This window comes from Chlorocebus sabaeus, chromosome X (assembly GCF_047675955.1).
Source record: "Chlorocebus sabaeus isolate Y175 chromosome X, mChlSab1.0.hap1, whole genome shotgun sequence".
Lineage (NCBI taxonomy): Eukaryota > Metazoa > Chordata > Mammalia > Primates > Cercopithecidae > Chlorocebus > Chlorocebus sabaeus.
This window is the reverse complement of record NC_132933.1, coordinates 136,152,691-136,173,697: the sequence shown is the minus strand read 5'-3', so window position 1 is coordinate 136,173,697 and position 21,007 is coordinate 136,152,691. Positions and strand designations below refer to the sequence as shown.

The window sequence follows — 21,007 nt, the reverse complement described above, 5'->3', positions numbered from 1 at the left end:
ACTGGTTGTGGGAATGTGTTGTATAATAATGGCAGCTGTTTGAAATCTGTAATAATTAAAACAAGAAACACATTTTGTGTCATATTTTAAATTTTTAGTGAGTACCTGCTGTGTATAGTAGGTACTCATTACAACTGGACATGCATCCCACGAGAAGCGGGGTGATTTCATTCACAGAATTTTAAATGATTAAGCAAAACAGCATGTCCTGAGGTACAGGTTATATAGAATACTAGGACAGGATCCGACACTGCTCTTAGTGTCAGCGAAATGGAGTGAAGTTGCTCTACACAGGAAAATTTGTCATTTTGTATATCAGTGTTAACATGCATCCCAATTGTCTATCATTCTTTAGCATTTATGTTAATTTTGTTGGAAAATTCCATTTTATCAAATACTGCCTTAACAAAATGGACTTATGACAGCATTCCATAAAGACTGCCTTTTTCTAGCACTCATGTCAGCAGGCAAACTTGATAAGTAACTTAATCCTCATTATCCTAAAAAAGTACAGAACTATTCTTCAATGAATTTTGCTCACACTGTAGTTAAAAATTATTTCCTGCTGGAAATTTTATATAAGGAGTATTGAATATGATGACATGTTAAAAATATCCCCAGAAGGCTGAGGCAGGAGGATCACTTGAGCCCAGAAGTTTGAGTCCAGCCTAGGCAACATAGTGACACTCCATGTCTAAAAACAAATAAATGAATAGATAGGTAGGTAAGTAGATAAAAATATCCCCAAAGTAAGAGGTTGACATGGTTTCACCATGGCTGTTTCTTATAACTTAAGAAAAGCTGAAAGCATAACATAAAAATTCATTTCTGAAAATTATTTAGTATCATAATACTTGTGGATATTTTACTGTGATTATAATATATATTCAGAACTGAACCAAGCAATTATTGTCTCTCTTATTCTCACTTCTTAGAGGCAGTACGGCCCAAAACGCCACCCGTTGTAATCAAATCTCAGCTTAAAACTCAAGAGGTAATCCAGTTTTACATTGTACCTAGTAGTTGATATCTGGAAATAAAGTAACTGTGTTAACTATCTCTGATACCATTTAAAACTATGTATGAATATGGGTTTGGAAGAAGCAGCATCTGGTACTTGAATAGTCAAGGAACTATGGCTGAGACTTGAGGGTGATTTACTGGCATATGTAATTCTAGATGTGCTCATCAGGGATTGGAGAGAACGGTTGGAGTGATTCAAGCTGTGAGGGAGAATAATAGCCTCAGGTGGTAACTCATGTAGTTACCAAGCAACTGCAAGTTAGAAGGTTGGAGAGCAGTGCTCATTGTCTTACAGCTCACGGAGAAAAGAAATAAAAATAGCATGGCATTAAATTGTGAGACAGTAGCAAACCAGAATAACACAAATGTCGCTTAGCAAACCATTTCAAGAGCTCATTTGTTGCATTTCAGGATGAGGAAGAAATTTCTACTAGCCCAGGTGTTTCTGAGTTTGTCAGTGATGCCTTCGATGCCTGTAACTTAAATCAGGAAGATCTGAGGAAAGAAATGGAGCAACTAGTGCTTGACAAAAAGCAAGAAGAGACAGCCGTACTGGAAGGTAAAAAACAAAACAAAGAAACTATTCACCTCCCTAATTCCAAAGCCAATTATAGAAAATTGTTATTCTGAAGCCAGTGCACAATCTTGTAAATTTTGCATCAAAATTGATTCTTACCGGACACGGTGGCTCACGCTTATAATCCCAGCACTTTGAGAGGCCGAGGCGGGTGGATTGCTTGAGGTCAGGAGTTTGAGACCAGCCTGGCCAACACTGCAAAACCCTGTCTCTACCAAAAATACAAAAATTAGCCAGGCATGGCGGCGTGGGCCTGTGGTCCCAGCTATTCGGGAGGCTGAGGTGGAAGGATGGCTTGAGCCCAGGAGCTCCAGGTTGCAGTAAGCCGTGATCATACCACTGCATTCCAGCCTGGGTGACAGAGTGAGACCCTGTCTCAAATAAATAAATAAATAAAATTGATATTCTATTCCCTACTAGAAGGTGGAGTCTAACAAACATGACCAGACCTCACTCATGTCCTTCTGCCTTAAGCACTCACAGAAGCAAATCAAAGGGTTAGGGAGTCTGGTGTGACTATAGAGCTCCTCTGATGAAACCCCCAATGTAAAGGGGAAAGCCTGAGACTCAGAGAGGTTAAGCAATTCACCCAGGGCATCTCAGCCCCAAGGACATGTAACCAGGAATGGGGTGAGGGCATGTACCCCTGGGCACATGGAGATACTGCCCTCCAGCCTTCTGCTTTAAAAGCTGGCATTTTGCTGGTATGTTGTCACGTGCCTATGGTCCCAGCTACTCAGGAGGCTGAGGCAGGAGGATCACTTGAGCCCAGGATAATTTTTTTTTTTTTTTTTTAAAGACAGAGTTTCTGTCACCCAGGCTGGAGTGCAATGGCACGATCTCAGCTCACCGCAACCTCTGCCTCCCGGGTTCAAGCGATTCTCCTGCCTCAACCTCCCAAGTAGCTGGGATTACAGGCGCATGCCACCATGCCCGCTAATTTTTGTATTTTTACTAGAGATGGGGTTTCACCATGTTAGTCAGGCTGATCTCGAACTCGCAACCTCAGGTGATCCACCTGCCTTGGCCTCCCAAAGTGCTGAGATTACAGATGTGAGCCACCGCACCCAGCTGAGCCAGGACTTGAAGGCTACAGTAAGCTATGATCACACAACTGCACTCCAGACTGGGACACAGAGCAAGACCCTGTGTCTAAAAAATTTAATAAAATAAATTTTTGGCAGCCGGGCACAGTGGCTCACGCCTGTAGTCCCAGCACTTTGGTAGGCCAAGGCGGGCAGATCACGAGGTCAGGAGATAGAGACCATACTGGCTAACATGGTAAAACCCCGTCTTTACTAAAAACACAAAATAAATTAGCCGGGCGTGGTGGCAGGCGCCTGTAGTCCCAGCTTCTCGGGAGGCTGAGGCAGGAGAATTGCGTAAATCCGGGAGGCGGAGCTTGCAGCGAGCTGAGATCCGGCCACTGCACTCCAGCCTGGGCGACAGAGCGAGACTGTCTCAAAAAAAAAAAACAAACCAGTTTTCTTTTTGAGATAGGGTCTCACTCTGTCACCCAGGCTGAAGTGCAATAGTGCCATCATAGCTCACTGCAGCCTCAAACTCCTAGGCTCACACCATCCTCCCACCTCAGGCTCCAGTGCAGCTGGGACTACAGACGTGTGCCACCACATCAGGCTAATTTTTTAAATTTTTTATAGAGGTGGAGTCTTGCCAGATTGCCCAGGCTGATCTCAAACTCTTGGGCTCAAGCAATCCTCCCACCTCAGTGTCTCTAAGTGCTAGAATTATAGGTATGTGCCACCACACGCAGCCCAACAACCTTTTTTTTTTTTTCTTTTTTTTTTTTTTGAGATGGAGTCTTACTCTGTTGCCCAGGCTGAAGTGCAGTGGCACAACTGTGGCTCACTACAACCTCCACCTCCCAGGTTGAAGCAATTCTCCTGCCTCAGCCTCCCAAGTAGCTGGGACTACAGGTGCACACCACCACACTGGGCTAATTTTTGTATTTTTTGTATCGCTATGTTGGTGGGCTGGTCTCGAACTCCTGGTCTCTAGTGCTCTGTCTGCCTCGGCCTCCCAAAGTGCTGGGATTACAGGCATGAGCCACCATGCCTGGCCCCAATAGTCTTTTATTTATTATATGTCTTGGCTCCAGGACTAAATTGTAAGCTCCCAAGGGCAGTTACACATTGTCTTTCTATCCCCCTACAGTACCTAACATGGAACTTAGCACTCAGTAAGCACTCTAATAAATATTTGTGAAATTGGTGGCTTCCTGCATAACACAGGGTGTCTTTTCCTTTGAGGTTGCTGCTGTAGAACAATTAAAGCATTTCATTTTTTGTTTTTTCTATAGCTAAGTTTAAGGTTTATTTTTAAAGACAAGCCGGGCGCAGTGGTTCACGCCTGTAATCCCAGCACTTTGGGAGACCGAGGCAGGCAGATCACGAGGTCAGGAGATCGAGACCATCCTGGCTAACATGGTGAAACCCCGTCTCTACTAAAAATACAAAAAAAAATTAGCCTGGCCTGGTGGTGGGCGCCTGTAGTCCCAGCTATGCGGGAGGCTGAGGCAGGAGAATGGCATGAACCCAGGAGGCAGAGCTAGCAGTGAGCCGAGATTGCACCACTGCACTCCAGCCTGGGCGACAGAGCGAGACTCTGTCTCAAAAAAAAAAATACAAAAAGTAGCTGGGCATGGTGGTGGGCACCTATAATCCCAGCTACCTGGGAGGCTGAGGCAGGAGAATCGCTTGAATCCGGGAGGTAGAGGTTGCAGTGAGCCAAGACGGTACCATTGCACTCCAGCCTGGGCGACAGAGTGAGACTCCGTCTCAAAAAACAAAAGACAAAAATGAATCTTAGCTTTACTTTTTAAATAGCCAGTTTGTTTTATAACATTACATAGCAGATGCATTATCCCACACACACAGAGGTATATTGAGTGTCCACGCGGAAAGTTGCAGCTCTACATCTCAACACGAAAGACCAGTGTGAGAGCTCCAGTCAGAACACCATGAGAGAGTCCAGGCTGACTTCAGACCCCAGTGTCTGTCTCCACTCTTAAGGAGACAACTCTTTGTCTGCATAGTGGTTAAGCATAGACTGTGGAGCCTGCAGATGTGGTTCCATTCTTATATCTGTCGCTGTCAAACGGTGTGATCTTGGGCAAGTTGCTTAACCTCTCCTAAGTCTCCATTTCCCCATCTGTAAGATGTGGCTAATAGTAATACCTTGTCCATGGACTGTTCTAAGGATGAAAAGCATGATACACAGAAAGCAGGCCGGGCGCGGTGGCTCACGCTTGTAATCCCAGCACTTTGGGAGGCCGAGGCGGGCGGATCACAAGGTCAGGAGATCGAGACCATCCTGGCTAACATGGTGAAACCCCGTCTCTACTAAAAATACAAAAAAATTAGCCGGGCGCGGTGGCGGGCGCCTGTAGTCCCAGCTACTCGGGAGGCTGAGGCAGGAGAATGGCATGATCCCGGGAGGCGGAGCTTGCAGTGAGCCGAGATAGTGCCACTGCACTCCAGCCAGGGGGACAGAGCAAGACTCCGTCTCAAAAAAAAAAAAAAAAAAAAAAAGATACACAGAAAGCAGTTAGGCCAGTGCCCAGCTCAGTAAGTGCTCAATAAACATTAGCTGCTTTTGCTACCATCATCATCATTGGTAGTGGTAAAAATTAACTTGCGGCCGGGCGCGGTGGCTCAAGCCTGTAATCCCAGCACTTTGGGAGGCCGAGACGGGCGGATCACGAGGTCAGGAGATCGAGACCATCCTGGCTAACACGGTGAAACCCCGTCTCTACTAAAAATACAAAAAACTAGCCGGGCGAGGTGGCGGGCGCCTGTACTCCCAGCTACTCGGGAGGCTGAGGCAGGAGAATGGCGTGAACCCAGGAGGCGGAGCTTGCGGTGAGCTGAGATCCGGCCACTGCACTCCAGCCTGGGTGACAGAGCCAGACTCCGTCTCAAAAAAAAAGAAAAAATTAACTTGCAACCAAGTATTAATTATCAATTACCCATTTAAATAAAAGGAAAAGCAGAGGCATAGGGAAAGCAAAATAATACCCAAAATATATTGATGACATCTGATACCTTTGCTTCTACATTAACAGATTTATCTTTCTAATTGTATTTATCCTTGGTCACTGTTAAAATTTACTGAGTTTTTCTGAGCACACACAGTAATGAAGGCTGAGATGTTAAAATTACGGCAGCTAGGACTTTACGTAGGTAATTGAGATGGACCGAATTGTGAACACTAGCAGTATGAATTCAGAGAGAATCTTTTTCTTCTCCTTTGTTTCTTTTAGAGGATTCTGCAGATTGGGAAAAAGAACTGCAGCAGGAACTTCAAGAATATGAAGTGGTGACAGAATCCGAAAAACGAGATGAAAACTGGGATAAGGAAATAGAGAAAATGCTTCAAGAGGAAAATTAGCTGTTCCTGAAATAGAAGAATAATCCTTAACAGTCTGCAAACTGACATTAAATTCTAGATGTTGACGCTCACTGAATCAGAAGGCATAAAAAAGTATAACTTTATGAAATTCAAAATTACCCTTTTTTCAGGTTGAAACTTGCCTCTTCTACTTTAAAAAAGTATATAGAACAGTTACTTGTAATAATCAGAAAGAGATGTTTTGTAGAACGTTTCTTTAGTATAAATAGAGTTGGAGATGTCCTCGTAGGCAGTATGGCTATCTTTGCCACAGAAACGTAAGTAAAATTTTAGAGTTCTGTTTTCCATGAGGTCAAAAATACAATTTATTCCTCAGTCATGGTTTTCTAAATATCTTTACTCCACATTCCATTTGAATTGATATGTGGGTGTTAAAGTACCTACTTAATGGATTGATTACTATCAAAATGACCAAATTATACCAAAGAACTTAAGAGGAAGCACTTTCAGAACTATTTGCTTGCCAGGTATTTTCTAAAATTCCACCTGAAAGCCAAAAGATAAAATAAGTTGATTTTAATGATATAAACATCACACAATTTTACATTAAGAAATACTGTGCAGACTAGGCGTGGTGGCTCAGGCCTGTAATCCCAGCTCTTTGGGAGGCCGAGGTGGGTAGATCGCTGGAGGTCAGGAGTTCAAGATCAGCCTGGCCAACATAGTGAAACCCTGTCTCTATTAAAAATACAAAAATTAGCCGGGCATGGTGGCGGGCGCTTGTAATCCTAGCTGCTAGGGAGGCTGAGGCAGGAGAATCTCTTGAACCTAGGAGGCAGAGGTTGCAGTGAGCCGAAATGGTGCCACTGCACTCTAGCCTGGGTGATAAAGCAAGACTCAGTCTCAAAAAAAAAAAAAAAAAAAAAAAACTGTGTGAAAATATTTGTTTTTCTCTGGGGCCTTTTCTTTCTTTTATTTTTAAACTATACCAGAAATTTTGCATCACAGTTTTTATACAAAGTAGGACCTTCCATCCTTTTTCTATTATAATAACCTTCAGAAGCTCATTCCCCTGCAAGGCTGTTGTTCTTGTTTTTCGTTGTTGTTGTTGTTGTTCTTGTTTTAATCATCACCACATACAAATGTTTGAGCTTTGTCTTAAACTGAGTCTTCATAAAATTGTGTTCCTCCGAGTTCACCTTCTAGGACTTTATTGATTAATCCTTCTGTTTCTGCTACACCAGCAGACACATGTTCATAGAATATGATTATTTTTAAAGAACAAGGTGAGGAGGCTGAGGCAGGAGAATCACTTGAACCTGGGAGGTGGAGGTTGCAGTGAGCTGAGATCACGCCACTGCACTCCAGCCTGGGTGACAGAGTGAGACTCTGTCTCAAAAATGAATGAATGAATGAATGAATGAATGAATGAACAAGGTGGTTTAATGTCAGAAAACTTCCTAAGCATTTGCTCACCAAACCTTTCATGTTTTTCAAGAAGCCTTTATTACATAAAGGGGAATAGAATTAAAATGTTTCTTTATAAGAAAAATATACATATTTGTGTTCTTGGCCCCATTAAAACTAGTCAATAGTCCTTTGGCAAAGATATAGTCAACAGGAGAACTGGGTATGGGTCCAGGCATTACTCCTGTTCATAGTTGCGGATGCACGTGTCTGAATGAGCCAGACTGTCTCAACTGGAGTCTCTTGGGTTATAGCAGTAAACCCGTGTATTCCATGAAACCACTGGCCCCATCATCAAAAGGTTTCCACTTGTGGTCCCACAGTTGCTTATTACTGAGTTTGGGTTCCAAGATGACTGGCAACTTCTGAAATAATCTCATTTCAGGAAAGAGTTTCTTTTTTTTTTTTTTTTTAATAGAGTTTGCTGGAGGAAAAGAGGCATGTTAAATGTGTTTAAGCAGCTAAAAGTCCTAGATGGAAGCATATCAGGATGTGTTGGTGCTTGGCTCTTAATGAATGCACTAAAATTCTTATTGATAAATGTTGAATAAACACACCAAAAAAAGTATCAGAGAAAGAGAAAAACCCTAAAATGACAATAGAGGTGTGTGACAGTTACTGCTATCAATTTTATATTTAAAAACAACCTAATTATGCATTGCCCTGTGAAAATAAAAGGATAAAATAAGATTTTGTACATACTGTAAGAATACAGTTATGCTGTATTTTTATGGATTCATCAAGGAGTAAAATGTTCTGCTTTAGTAAATTATATAGGTAATAAGTGTTATTCCTTTAAAGAGCAAAATAATTTATCACCATGTTTGGTGGAAAATTTCTAAGTATTACATGCCCAGGGGTTAGCCACCAAGATATACCGAGCATGAAAACCTATAAAACTTAATAAAATGCTAAAATATGAACATCACACTATGGAGATTATGCCTCACTGCTCAGAGTGTGGCTCAGGAACCAGTGTAGCTCGGCCATGCCCTGGTAGTATGTTAGAAATGCACCATCTCAAGCCTGCCCCAGACCAGTTGATGTTACCAAGAACCCCCAGGGGATGAGAATGGACTTTATTTACAGTTTGGGAAGCACTGGTCTAATATGCTCTCAGGGAAGCTGAGGTTTCTACTGCTTTTTACTTTTTACCCTTCCACTAGATGTCCTTTGCAGCAGTGTTTTTCTAGTTGGCATTACAGGTGTCTTCTCTGAGGTTCCGATTATTTCTATACTACCAAAATTAAAGAGACCCAAGGGCTGGGCGTGGTGGCTCACACCTGTAATCCCAGCACTTTGGGAGGCTGAGGCAGGCAGATTACTTGAGCTCAGGAGTTCAAGACCAGCCTGGGCAACATAGGGAGACCCTTGCCTCTACAAAAGTACAAATGAGCCAGGTGTGGTAGCCCGCACCTGTGGTCCTAGCTACTTGGAAGGCTGAGGCAGGAGAATCGCTTGAGCCCAGGAGATCCAGGCTGTAGTGAGCCGTGATCATGCCACTGCACTCCAGTCTGGGTGACAGAGACCCTGTTTCAAAAAAAAAAGGGGGGGGGCAAGTTTTTAGGGGGATGAGAAATATTCTTGGTAAATCGGGCCTTGTTTTGTTTTGTTTTGTTTTGGAGACAGTCTTGTTCTGTCGTCCAGACTGGAGTGCAGTGGCTTGATCTCGGCTCACTGCAACCTCCACCTCCCAAGTTCAAACGATTCTCCTGCCTCAGCCTCCGGAGTAGCTGGGATTACAGGCACCCCACCACCATGCCCGGCTAATTTTTTTGTATTTTTAGCAGAGATGGAGTTTCACCGAGTTGGCCAGGCTGGTCTCGAGCTCCTGATCTCAAATGATCCGCCCACCTTGACCTCCCAAAGTGCTGGGATTACAGGCGTGAACCACCATGCCGACCTTAATTGGTAATTTTTGAAAAAAAAAAAACTAGAGAAACATCATTTCAGAGATAAAGCAGCAATTACACTTGTACTCCCAGTGATTTAAGATGCACTATTGTAATCAAGATGATTTGCTTTAATCAAAATATTGTTAAAAATAGGATTTCAAGACATTTAAAAGGTTTCAGCAGAAATCTTATGATTATGTCTGACTTGCAGTATTTTATTTGCCTGTTTGACGGCTTTTTTTTTTTTCTTTTTTGAGACAGAGCCTCACACCGTTGCCTGGGCTGGAGTGCAATGGTGCAGTCTCGGCTCACTGAAACCTCTGGCTCCCGAGTTCAAGAAATTCTCCTGCCTCAGCCTCCCTAGTAGCTGGGATTACAGGCATGCACCACCACACCCGGCTAATTTTTGTATTTTTAGTAGAGACAGGGTTTCGCCATGTTGGTCAGGCTGGTCTTGAACTCCCAACCTCAGGTGATCTGCCTGCCTGGGCCTCCCAAAGTGCTGGGATTACAGGCGTGAGCCACCGCGCCCGGCCTTGATGGCTTTTTGGTATTAAAAACCAGGACTCTGAATGTGCATCAGTAATTCAAATTATTTTATATAGTTACTCTTTCTAGTAATAGTGAGATATCCCCCTCCATTTTTAAGTAAAGATAAACATTTTTTAATTAGGAAAATTAGGCACATTTAATTTTAGCAAATTTAGTTTTCAACTTTTTTTTCTTTTTTCTTTTTTTTTTTTTTTTGAGATGGAGGCTCACTCTGTTTCCCTGGCTGGAGTGCAATGGCCACAATCTCGTCTCGTCTCACTGCAACCTCTGCCTCCTGGGTTCAAGTGATTCTTCTGCCTCAGCCTCCAGAGTAGCTGGGATTATAGGCCTCTGCCACCACACCTGGCTAATTTTTGTATTTTTAGTAGAGATGGGGTTTCACCGTGTTGGCCAGGCTGGTCTTGAACTCCTGGCCTCAGGTGATCCGCCCACCTCGGCCTCCCAAAGTGCTGGGATCACAGGCATGAGTGGTAGAATTTTTTTTTTTTTTTTTTTTTTGAGACAGGGTCTCACTGTGTCACCCGGTCTGGAGTACAGTGGTGGGATCTCAGCTCACTGCAGCCTCTGCCTCCCAGGCTCAAGGGATCCTCCCGCCTCAGCCTCCTGAGTACCTGGGACCACAGGCACACACCACCACACCTGGCCACTTTTTGTATTTTTTGTAGAGATGGGTGTCTCCCCATGTTGCTCAGGCTGGTCTTGAACTTCTGAGCTCAGGTGATCCATCTGCCTCAGCCTTCCACAGTGCTGGGATTACAGGCATGAGCCACTATGCCTGACCAAAAGTGGCAGAAATTTTGATATGGTTTATAATCAGTTTTATTGTGGGGAAGATGGGCCATTTTAATGAATGATTACTTCTGTAGGCTAAACTACCGAGTCATGACATGACAAATACACATGAAGCTTTAATCACATGCAGTTACATACTTCTCACAAATCATCAAATGATTTATCTGGTCTTCACACTAAGGGATTTACTTAGATAAAGCCATCTATGATTTCAGTTGTTGAAAGTATGGCTTTTTAAACAGCATTTATTCAATGCATCCTGATTTATTTCAAAATGAAAAATTGTATTACCCTTTTTTTCTGAATAAATAAACCTTACTTTTAGTGGCAAGGTATAAGTTATAATGGTTGTTCCTGGATAACTAAAATTTCAGATAAAGAGGACCTGTAAATATTTCAAAGCCATCTGGTATGTAGGCTCCTATTGTTAGAATTAAAGCTGCCTCGAGATAGTATTGCATTTTAAGAACACATTTTACTTTCACTGTAGACTTCTCAAATTCAATGGGTTGTCCTTCATAATGAAAGACCATTCTAACCCACAGTCAGTAGCTCTGGTATTCCAAGGCTGTTTTGGGATTTTTCCTTCACTGCCACCCGCCCCCAAGGAGTGATAATACGTAGTGATTTTTCTTGTTCTTCCCTGCTAACCATAATAAACAGTGACTATGCTTTTTGCTGGCCAGAGCTAAAACTCAGCGACGTTAACCAGCTCCTATGACCTAATAAATAGAGATAATAGATAAATTCATCATAATGGAGGTTTCGAGTAACTACTCCTACGGTATCCAGTGTCCAGCTATAATCAGCATAGTAGCCATAAAGTGCGTAATGTTCTCTGCCATTACTGCACTTAGACAATGAAAACATCCTGATATAGCAAAATGACCACATCACTCAGCAATTTTAAACTGTTTCATGGAGATTTGCTTTAGGGTATAAGTGGCATGTGAGAACTGAGCTAAATAATATGCCACTATCAAAGGACTGTGGCACAAGAACACCATATTGATGCCACTAACAAAATTGTTGAGTGTTCATTGTTAATTGGATTAACAGAATACATGCTTGTGAAATTGAGGCATGAAAATAGATACTATTTTAAATCTGGGGCCGGATGTGGTGGCTCACGCCTGTCATCTCAGCACTTTGGGAGGCCAAGGTGGGCGGATCACAAGGTCAGGAGTTTGAGACCAGTCTGGCCAACATAGTGAAACCCCATCTCTACTAAAAATACAAAAAATTAGCCAGGTGTGGTGGTGTGCTCCTGTAATTCCAGCTACTCGGGAGGCTTAGGCAGGAGAATCGCGTGAACCCGGTAGGCAGAGGTTGCAGTGAGCCGACATCACGCCTTTACACTACAGCCTGGGTGACAGTGCGAGACTCCGTCTCAAAAGAAAAAAAAAATCTGGATAACACACAAAGGTAATTAATAAAAATAGGCCAGGCACAGAGGCTCACGCCTGTAATCCCAACACTTTCGGAGACCAAGGTGGGCGGATCACTTGAACTCAGGAGTTAGAGACCAGCCTGGGCAACAGGGTGAAAGCCCGTCTCTATTTAAAAAAAAAAAAAAAAAAAAAAAAATTAACCAGGCGTGATGGTGGGCACCTGGAATCCCAGCTACTCGGGAGGCTGAGGTGGGAGGATGGCTTGAGCCCGGGAGGAGGAGATTGCAATGAGCCGTGATCAGGCCACTGCACTCCAGCCTGGGCGACAGCCAGACCCTGTCTGAAACAAACAAGTAATAATGAGCTTGTGATGGATGTCTTGATGTCCCCATTACCATGCTTTTAGAAATGGGGCTAAACCGGTCAATCTCCTGGCAGCAGGTAGTCATCCTCAAGCATGGCTGCACAGTAGGACCTCCTGGCAAGTCCAGGTGCTACTGATGCCCAGGCTCCCCTGCAGAGAGACTGATTTATTTGGCGGGGGATGTAGCCCTGAGGGTACAGGGTTGTTTGAAACTCTCCAAGACTTTGTAACAGCAGCCAAGATTGAGAACCACGGGGCCGGTGAAAGAGATTCGAGTGGAAAGTCAGGAGACTTGGTGAAAATACTCAGCCTGACACACTCAGCTTCTTTAACAGTACAATGAAAGGGTTGGACTGCACGTTTTTTAACAACCTGTGTCTAAAATGTCATCCTATTTTTAAAGAGGCCTTTGTAAAATAAATACTGTTTTAGTTCTGTTTTCAAAGTGGGGTTTTGTTTTTTAGTTTTCTGAAATGTACAATATCTCAGGTTTTCACACAAATATATGCATTTATCGCCACTCCATCCACAAACCCCACTGAATGACAATAAAGGAATGAAAAGAAAAGCTGTAAATTCATAGTGACAAAAACAGAAGGGCCAGCAACAGTCAAGTGATAACAAGAACACTTTCATGCTTCAGAAGCCTGGAAAGGCTCAGGAATTCTGGAGGTGCAATAGCTCTGAAGGCTGAGGAAAAGCTGGTATCAGAGTGGGCAATTTGCAGTCTATGCACAATCTACAACTGAAAATCAAGGGCAAGTGGCGTAAGCATATTGTTATGAGACATAGACGCAAACAGACAAAACTGCTAAGAGTTGTAAATGGCTCCTGGGAAGTGGGAATTGGGGATGTGAAACGGCCTTTGCAAAAATTATAACAGACAGTTATGGCAGTGTGTAGATTTGACCTAACTGACTCCATCTTGCTTCTGTGTTCATTCCTGGGCATAGGCCAAACTAACTTTGGGAAGAACTTAGTTTATAATTTAACTTTGACACAAATTATAACAGCCCTTTCCTGAAACAAACCCCATTCTTGCGTGGGAACCAGACTGCCTTTGTAGGACTAACAAATTAGCCACAATATTATGGTTTAGTGTTACAGCTGTTTTAGAATTTATCTAGCAGGTTTTCTGGTCTTTACTGGAAAGCCCAAGAAAGTAAAAATAGCCGGGTGTGGTGACTCATGCCTGTAATCCCAGCACTTTGGGAGGCCGAGGCGGGAGGATCACTAGGTCAGGAGATCAAGACCATCCTGGCTTACACGGTGAAACCCGTCTCTACTAAATATACCAAAAAAATTAGCTTGGCTTGGTGGTGGACGCCTGTAGTCCCAGCTACTCAGGAGGCTGAGGCAGGAGAATGGCGTAAACCCGGGAGGCGGGGCTTGCAGTGAGCCGAGATGGCGCCACTGCACTCAAGCCTGGGCGACAGAGCGAGACTCCATCTCAAAAAAAAAAAAAAAAAAAAAAAAAAAAAAAAAAAAGGCCTGGCGCGGTGGCTCAAGCCTGTAATCCCAGCACTTTGGGAGGCCGAGACGGGCGGATCACGAGGTCAGGAGATCGAGACCATCCTGGCTAACACGGTGAAAACCCGTCTCTACTAAAAAATACAAAAAACTAGCCGGGCGAGGTGGCGGGCGCCTGTAGTCCCAGCTACTCGGGAGGCTGAGGGAGGAGAATGGCGTAAACCCGGGAGGCGGAGCTTGCAGTGAGCTGAGATCCGGCCACTGCACTCCAGCCTGGGCGACAGAGCGAGACTCCGCCTCAAAAAAAAAAAAAAAAAAAAAAAAAAAAGAAAGTAAAAAATAATAATAATAAAAGAAAAATAGCCTGGGCACAGTGGCTCACCCCTGTAATCCCAGCACTGAGGCTGAGGTGGGCGGATCACCTGAGGTCAGGAGTTCGAGACCAGCCTGGCCAACATGGTGAAACCCAGTCTCTACTAAAAATACAAAAATTAGCCGGGCGTGGTGGCGGGTGCCTGTAATCCCAACTACTCAGGAGGCTGAGGCAGGAGAATTGCTTGAACCTGGGAGGCAGAGGTTGCAGCGAGCCAAGGTAGTGCCATTGCACTCCAGACTGGGCAACAAGAGTGAAACTCTGTCTCAAAATAAATAAATAAAAATAAAAAATTAAAAAATAAATTATGGTTCTGGAGTCTTGCAGCTAGAGGCCACAGGATTCTAAACCTCCTCAATTGCTCCTAGGGATAACATCACTACCCACTACGGTAAAACCTAAGATTGGTGCTCAAGATATTTTTCAGTCCCTGCACTGAATGGACTAGCTGGTACCACCCAGATCAATAAACTGGCTCATCTGGTGTTGTGGTCCCCACCCAGGAACCGACTCATTGCTAGAGGACAGCTTCGACTGACTCCCTAGGATTTCATCTCTGACCTGACCAATCAGCACTCCCCACTCCTTAGCCCTCTACCCACCAAATTATCCTTTAAAAACCTCAGTTTCCAAATCTTTAGGGAGACTGATTTGAGTAAAGTGAACCTCAAAAATCTGAGACAGGCCTCAGTTAATTTAGAAATTTTATTTTGCCAAGGTTGAGGATGCGTGCCCATGATACAGTCTCAGGAGGTCCTGACAACATGTGCCCAAAGTGGTCAGAGCACAGCTTGGTTTTGTACATTTTAGGGAGACATGAGACACCAATCAACATATGTAAGATGAACATTGGTTTGGTCCGGAAAGGCGGGACAAGTGGAATCAAAAGTTGACAACTCCAAGCAGGGAGAGGGCTTTCAGGTCACAAGTAGGTGAGAGACAATGGTTTGCACTGAGTTTCTGATTAGCTTTTCCAAAGGAGGCAATCAGATATGCATTTATCTCAGTGAGCAGCGGGATGGCTTTGAATAGAATAGGAGGCAAGTTTGCCCTGAGCAGTTCCCAGCTTGAATTTTCCCTTTAGCTTAGTGATTTTGGGGGCCCAAGATACTTTCTATTCACAGTAATAATAAAACTCCGGTCTCCTGTTCGGCCAGCTCTGTGTGAATTAAACTCTATTACAATTCCCTTGTTTTGATAAATCGGCTCTATCTGGGCAGCGGGCAAAATGAACCCATTGGTAGTTACAGAGAGAGAAGCACTGGTCAGGGGTCTCCGTTGTTTTAAAAGCCTTGTGTAATTTGACTTCTAAAATTAAGGGCATGCATCCTTTAGAGTTTTTTGGGGGTTTTTTTGGGTTTTTTTTGAGACGGAGTCTCGCTCTGTCGCCCAGGCTGGAGTGCAGTGGTGCGATCTCCACTCACTGCAACCTCTGCCTCCAGGGTTCAAGCGGTTCTCCTGCTTCAGCCTCTGGAGTAGTGGGATTACAGGCACCAGCCACCATGCCCAGCTAATTTTTGTAGATTTCTTTTAATACCTAATTTTGACACAGGGATGGGGAAAAAGCATAAAAATACTGTAAATGGGAATGTAACATTGTTAAATCTTTCCAAATGGCAGTCGGGTAACAAGCATCAAAATGTTAAATGTGAGGAACATTTAACCCAACATTTCTACTATTGGAATTCATGCTAAGGAAGTAATTAGACAAGCACTGCTTTGAGTATACAACAGAAAAATTGGCAGCTACCTATATGTCGTACACCAGAACCTTGATTCGAACAAATGATGGTTCATCCACACGATGGAATTGTGTGCAAATATTTTAAGTGATACATTTTACACCCATCAGATAGTCAAAAATGTAGAAGTCTGAAGGTTGGGCTCAGTGGCTCACGCCTGTAATCAATCCTAGGACTTTGGGAGGCTGAGGTGGGCAGACTGCCTGAACTCAGGAGTTCGAGACCAGCCTGGGCAACATGATGAAACCTCATCTCTACTAAAATACAAAAAATTAGCTGGGCATGGTGGTGCGCGCCTGTAGTCCCAGCTGCTTGGGAGACTGTGGGGGGAGAACCACTTGAACCTGGGAGGCAGAGGTTGCAGGAAGCTGAGATCGTGCCACTGCACTCCAACCTGGGTGACAGAGTGAGACCCCATCTCCAAAAAAAAAAAAAAAAAAGAAATCTGAAAATATCAAGAGTTAGTAAGCATGTGAAACAACAGGAACATCGACATGCTATTGGCGCGACTATATACTGGCACAATCTCTTTGGAAGAAAGCCAAAACTGGCATTACTTCAATGAAAAGTTGAATATGTACTTCTCTTTGCCCAGCAAGCAGTTCCTCTCCTGGGGAGTACCAAATGTATTAACCACTTATGAAAATAACTACCATTACTTAGTAAAGTGGAAAATAAAAACATCATATGGCATGTGCTAGTAGGTGGTACATGCACAACTGTCAATAAAAGTGATGTTCTAGTGACCTCAGGCTGCACCCAACCCTAATGTGCATCAACAGTAGAATGGAATTATAATGACAATGTAATAACCATAGAGAAGAGCCAAGAACACGAAAAAATAACAGCTGTGCACAATGCTGTGAGTGAATCTATGAATCTCATAAATGTAATGTTAAACAGAAAATGCAAGATTGGAGAGAAGACCTATGTAAACTCCAAATTCAGGTATAACTATACTACATATGTAGTAGAACTAAAAGAAACAGCTACCATAAAAGTCAGATATTACATAGCATAAGAGAAATCAAGAAACTACAGCTACATAAAACAAGAAGACAGGTCCCAACATTACACACGTCAATAAAACACCCAGTTAAAACTCTACTGACTGGGCCTGGCACACCTATAATCTCAGCACCTTGGGAGCCCAAGGCTAGCAGATCCCTTAATCCCATGAGTTCTATACCAGCCTGAGCAACATAGTGAGACTCCATCTCTAATAAAAAAACTAAAAATTTGCCAGGCATGGTGGCATGCATTTGTAGTCCCAGCTACTCGGGAGGCTGAGGTGGGAGGATCACTTGAGCCTGGGAGGTCAAGGTTGCAGTGAGCTGTGACTGCACCACTGTACTCCAGCCTGGGCGACCGGGCAACTGTCTCAAAAAACAAACAAAAACCCAACAAAGACTGTCTCATAAAACAAACAAAAAAAACCCCCAACAAACTCTACTGTCTCAAAAAACCCAAGTACATAAAAAGTAAAAATAAAAAATTAGCTGGGCATTTATTGCAGTGGCAAGAGGATGGCCCGAGCCCAGGAGGCCAAAACTACTGTGAGCCACATTTGCACCACTGCAATCCAGTGTACATAGCAGAACAAAACCCTGTCTCATAAAACAATAATAGAAATTTGAAAAAAAAAAAAAAAGGCAACTAATTCTAGCAATCTAAAGAGAAAAAACCGCAACAGCAACCTCGGAAAGGCAGTTGCCAGGTAACAGCCACCTCTGGTACACTGAGGGTGAAATTAAGCCCAGCTCAAATACATACAGCAGTTCTTTCAGGCGAATGTGTAAAGAAAAGTATCATTCTTCAAAACAATAGGTTTAAAGGACACCTACGGCTTTTAACTTGTAAATGTTTTGCATGCAGTGCACCATGGTTATGCAAATGAAGCTGAGTCATTGCCCTTTAGATTAATGCTGTAGCTCCCAAGCATGACTGCAGCCTGCAAGGCAGGGAAAAGGCCCAGTCCAGAGTCCACCTGGGAAACTGAACCAATTTGTTTTGTTCATCAATGCCCTGACTGTGATTTCTTTTGGATAAACGATTTCTTGAATGCTTTAAAAAATGACGTCAAAGCGCTACATTTGACATGAGAGAAGGTTCACAATATAATGTTAAATGAAATATAAAAGGGAATTTACAAAAATATTTAATATGATTACACTTTTTCTTCCAAAAATGCCCGTGTATGTGTGTGTTGGGCATGCGTATGTGTTACTGGTGGAAGGTGTCCAGGTTCTTGGCGTTTTGAACAAAGAATTGGACAAAACGCACAAAGCAAGGAAAGAATGAAGCAACAACAACAGAGATTTATTGAAAACAAAAGCACATCCCACAAGGCAGGAGCAGGCCTAGTATAGGAGCTCAAGAGCCCCAGAATTTTCTGGGGTTTAAATACCCTCTAGAGGTTTTCCATTGGTTACGTGGTGTACATCCTATGTAAATGAAATAGTGGCCTGCAATCAGTCTGATTGGTTGTGGAAAGCAACCAATCAGAGGATGAAGTGTATTTACAAAGTTACACTCACTCCTATGCAAACGTCTGATTGGCTACAGAAAGCAACCAATCAGGCTAGGCGTGGTGGCTCACGCCTGGAACCCCAGCACTTTGGGAGGCCAAGGCGGGTCGATCACCTCAGGGCAGGAGTTTGAGAACAGTCTGGCCAACATGATGAAACCCCATCTCTACTAAAAATACAAAAATTAGCCGGGTGTGGTGGCACATGCCTGTAATTCCAGCTACTTGAGAGGCTGAGGCACAAGAATCGCCTGAACCTGGGAGGCAGAGATTGCAGTGAGCGGAGATCGCGTCACTGCACTCCAGCCTGGGCCACAGAGGTAGACTCCTTCCGAAAAGAGGAAAGAGAAGAGAAGAGGAAAGAGACGAGGAAAGAGACGAGGAAAGAGAAGAGGGGAGGGGAGGAGGGGGGGGAGAGGGGGGGAGAGGGGAGGGGAGGAGAGGGGGGGAGAGGGGAGGGGAGGAGAGGGGAGGGGAGGAGAGGGGAGGGGAGGGGAGGGGAGGGGAGCAACCAATCAGAAATGCTTTCAATTTTCCATCTGCCACACAGAAAAGGTGTGGAGCGCGGGATTTGCAAAGGGAGTAGCTTCCAATCCTTTTGTTATTTAGGTGTGGAAAGTCGGGGTTTTCCTTCTGACTTAGTTCTAGGAAGCTCTCGTGAATTGGCCTTAGGTTCCCTGCCTCCAGACCCTATTCTCCTGCCTCATATGCATAGAAAAAAAAAAAACAACTGAAGGCTTACACCAAAATGGCGGCTATATCTTTTTTTTTTTTCTTAGAGGGCGTTTCGCTCTTGCCGCCCAGGCTGGAGTGCAATGGCGTGATCTCGGCTCTCCGCAACCTCTGCATCCCGGGTTCAAGCGATTCTCCTGCCTCAGCCTCCCAAGTAGCTGGGATTACAGGCATGTGCCACCACACCTGGCTAATTTTGTATTTTTAGTAGAGACGAGGTTTCTCCATGTTGGTCAGGCTGGTTTCGAACTCTGGACCTCAGGTGATCCACCCTCCCTGGCCTCCCAAAGTGCTGGGATTACAGACGTGAGTCACCCGCGCCTGGCCATCTTTTTTTTTTTTTTTTTTAACTATTTGTGGTTATGTTTTTGGGAATTTCTGTGCTTAACATAGTAAGAAAAAAATAATAAAAATCGGTAATAATTTACATTTCCTTTCCTCAGACCTAGAAGCAGGCATTTCTTCAAGGAATCTTGATTCCTTTTGATGGGAAAAGGTATTTACTCTTCAAGAATTGTCAGCCTGGCACAGTGGCTCACGCCTGTAATCCCAGCACTTTGGGATACCAAGGCAGGCGGATCACCTGATGTCAGGAGTTCGAGACCAGCTTGAACAACATGGTGAAACCCCGTCTCTACTAAAAATACAAAATTAGCCAAGCGTGGTGGTGGTGCATGCCTGTAATCCCAACTACTTGGGAGGCTGAGGCAGGAGAATTGCTTGACCCCGGGAGGCAGAGATTACAGTGAGCCAAGATCAGGCCATTGCACTCCAGCCTGGGCAACAAGAGTGAAACTCCATCTAAAAAAAAAAAAGAATTGTCCTGCAGGCTGGGTACAGTGGCTCACACCTGTAATCCCAGCACTTTGGAAGGCCAAGGAGGGAGGATCCTTTGAGCCCAGGAGTTCAAGACCAGCCTGGGCAACATAGTAACACCAAGTCTCTACCAATAAAATGAAATAAATAAATAAACAAACAAATAAATAAATAAAAATTAGCCAGGCATGGTGGTGCATGCCTCTAGTCCCAGCTGTTTGGGAGGCTGAGGTGGGAGGATCACTTTGTTACCGGGGAAGAGTGTCCAGGTTCTTGGCGTCTTGAACAAAGAATTAGACAAAACGCACAAACAAAGCAAGGAAGGAATTAAGGGATTTATTGAAAACGAAAGTACACTCCACAGTGTTCGAGTGGGCCTGAGCATAGCTCAAAGGCCCTGTTTCAGAATTTTTGGGAGTTTAAAAATACCCTCTACTTGAGGTATGCCCTATGTAAATGAAGAGGATAAAGTTACAAAGTCATTTACTTGGCCTACGCCCTATGGAGAGGATATTTCATGTCATAGCTGAAGTGTGAATCGGCCTTATAGTCCCTGCCTCCAGACCCTATTTTCCTGCCTCAACTTGAGCCCTGGAGGTCAAGGCTGCAGTGAGCTATGATCATACCACTGCACTCAGCCTTGGTGACAGAGCAAGACCTTGTCTCAAAAATTAATAATTAAATAAAAATTAAATAAAATATAATGACATTGATCAAAACTTCGTTAGTAGTATTAGAAGACAAAGTTGAGATCATCTACAAAGTACAGATGTTCCCTGACTTATGATGGGGTTATGTTCCAATAAACCCATCAGAAGTTTAAAATATCATAAGAGGAAAATGCATTTAATACACTTAACGTGGCTGGGCGTGGTGGCTCACGCCTGTAAGCCCAGCACTTTGGGAGGCCAAGGC

At 43.8% G+C, this 21,007-nt stretch overlaps 1 protein-coding gene and 1 non-coding gene across 2 annotated transcripts in view; both read left to right on the top strand.

Moving 5' to 3' along the window:
• The window catches only part of SYAP1 (synapse associated protein 1), a 43,996-nt gene extending 36,832 nt beyond the window's left edge, over positions 1-7,164 (top strand). Inside the window, exons 7-9 of the mRNA XM_007991136.3 lie at positions 936-994; positions 1,435-1,582; positions 5,883-7,164. Coding sequence (XP_007989327.2) covers positions 936-994; positions 1,435-1,582; positions 5,883-6,010 — 335 coding nt within the window. The 3' untranslated portion in view covers positions 6,011-7,164. The remainder of the gene's footprint in view (positions 1-935; positions 995-1,434; positions 1,583-5,882) is intronic.
• A 6,364-nt stretch (positions 7,165-13,528) lies between these two features.
• LOC119620031 (U7 small nuclear RNA) lies at positions 13,529-13,590 on the top strand. The gene has a single exon (XR_005236427.1). It is a non-coding gene; the product is annotated as a U7 small nuclear RNA (small nuclear RNA).
• Positions 13,591-21,007: the final 7,417 nt, after the last annotated feature.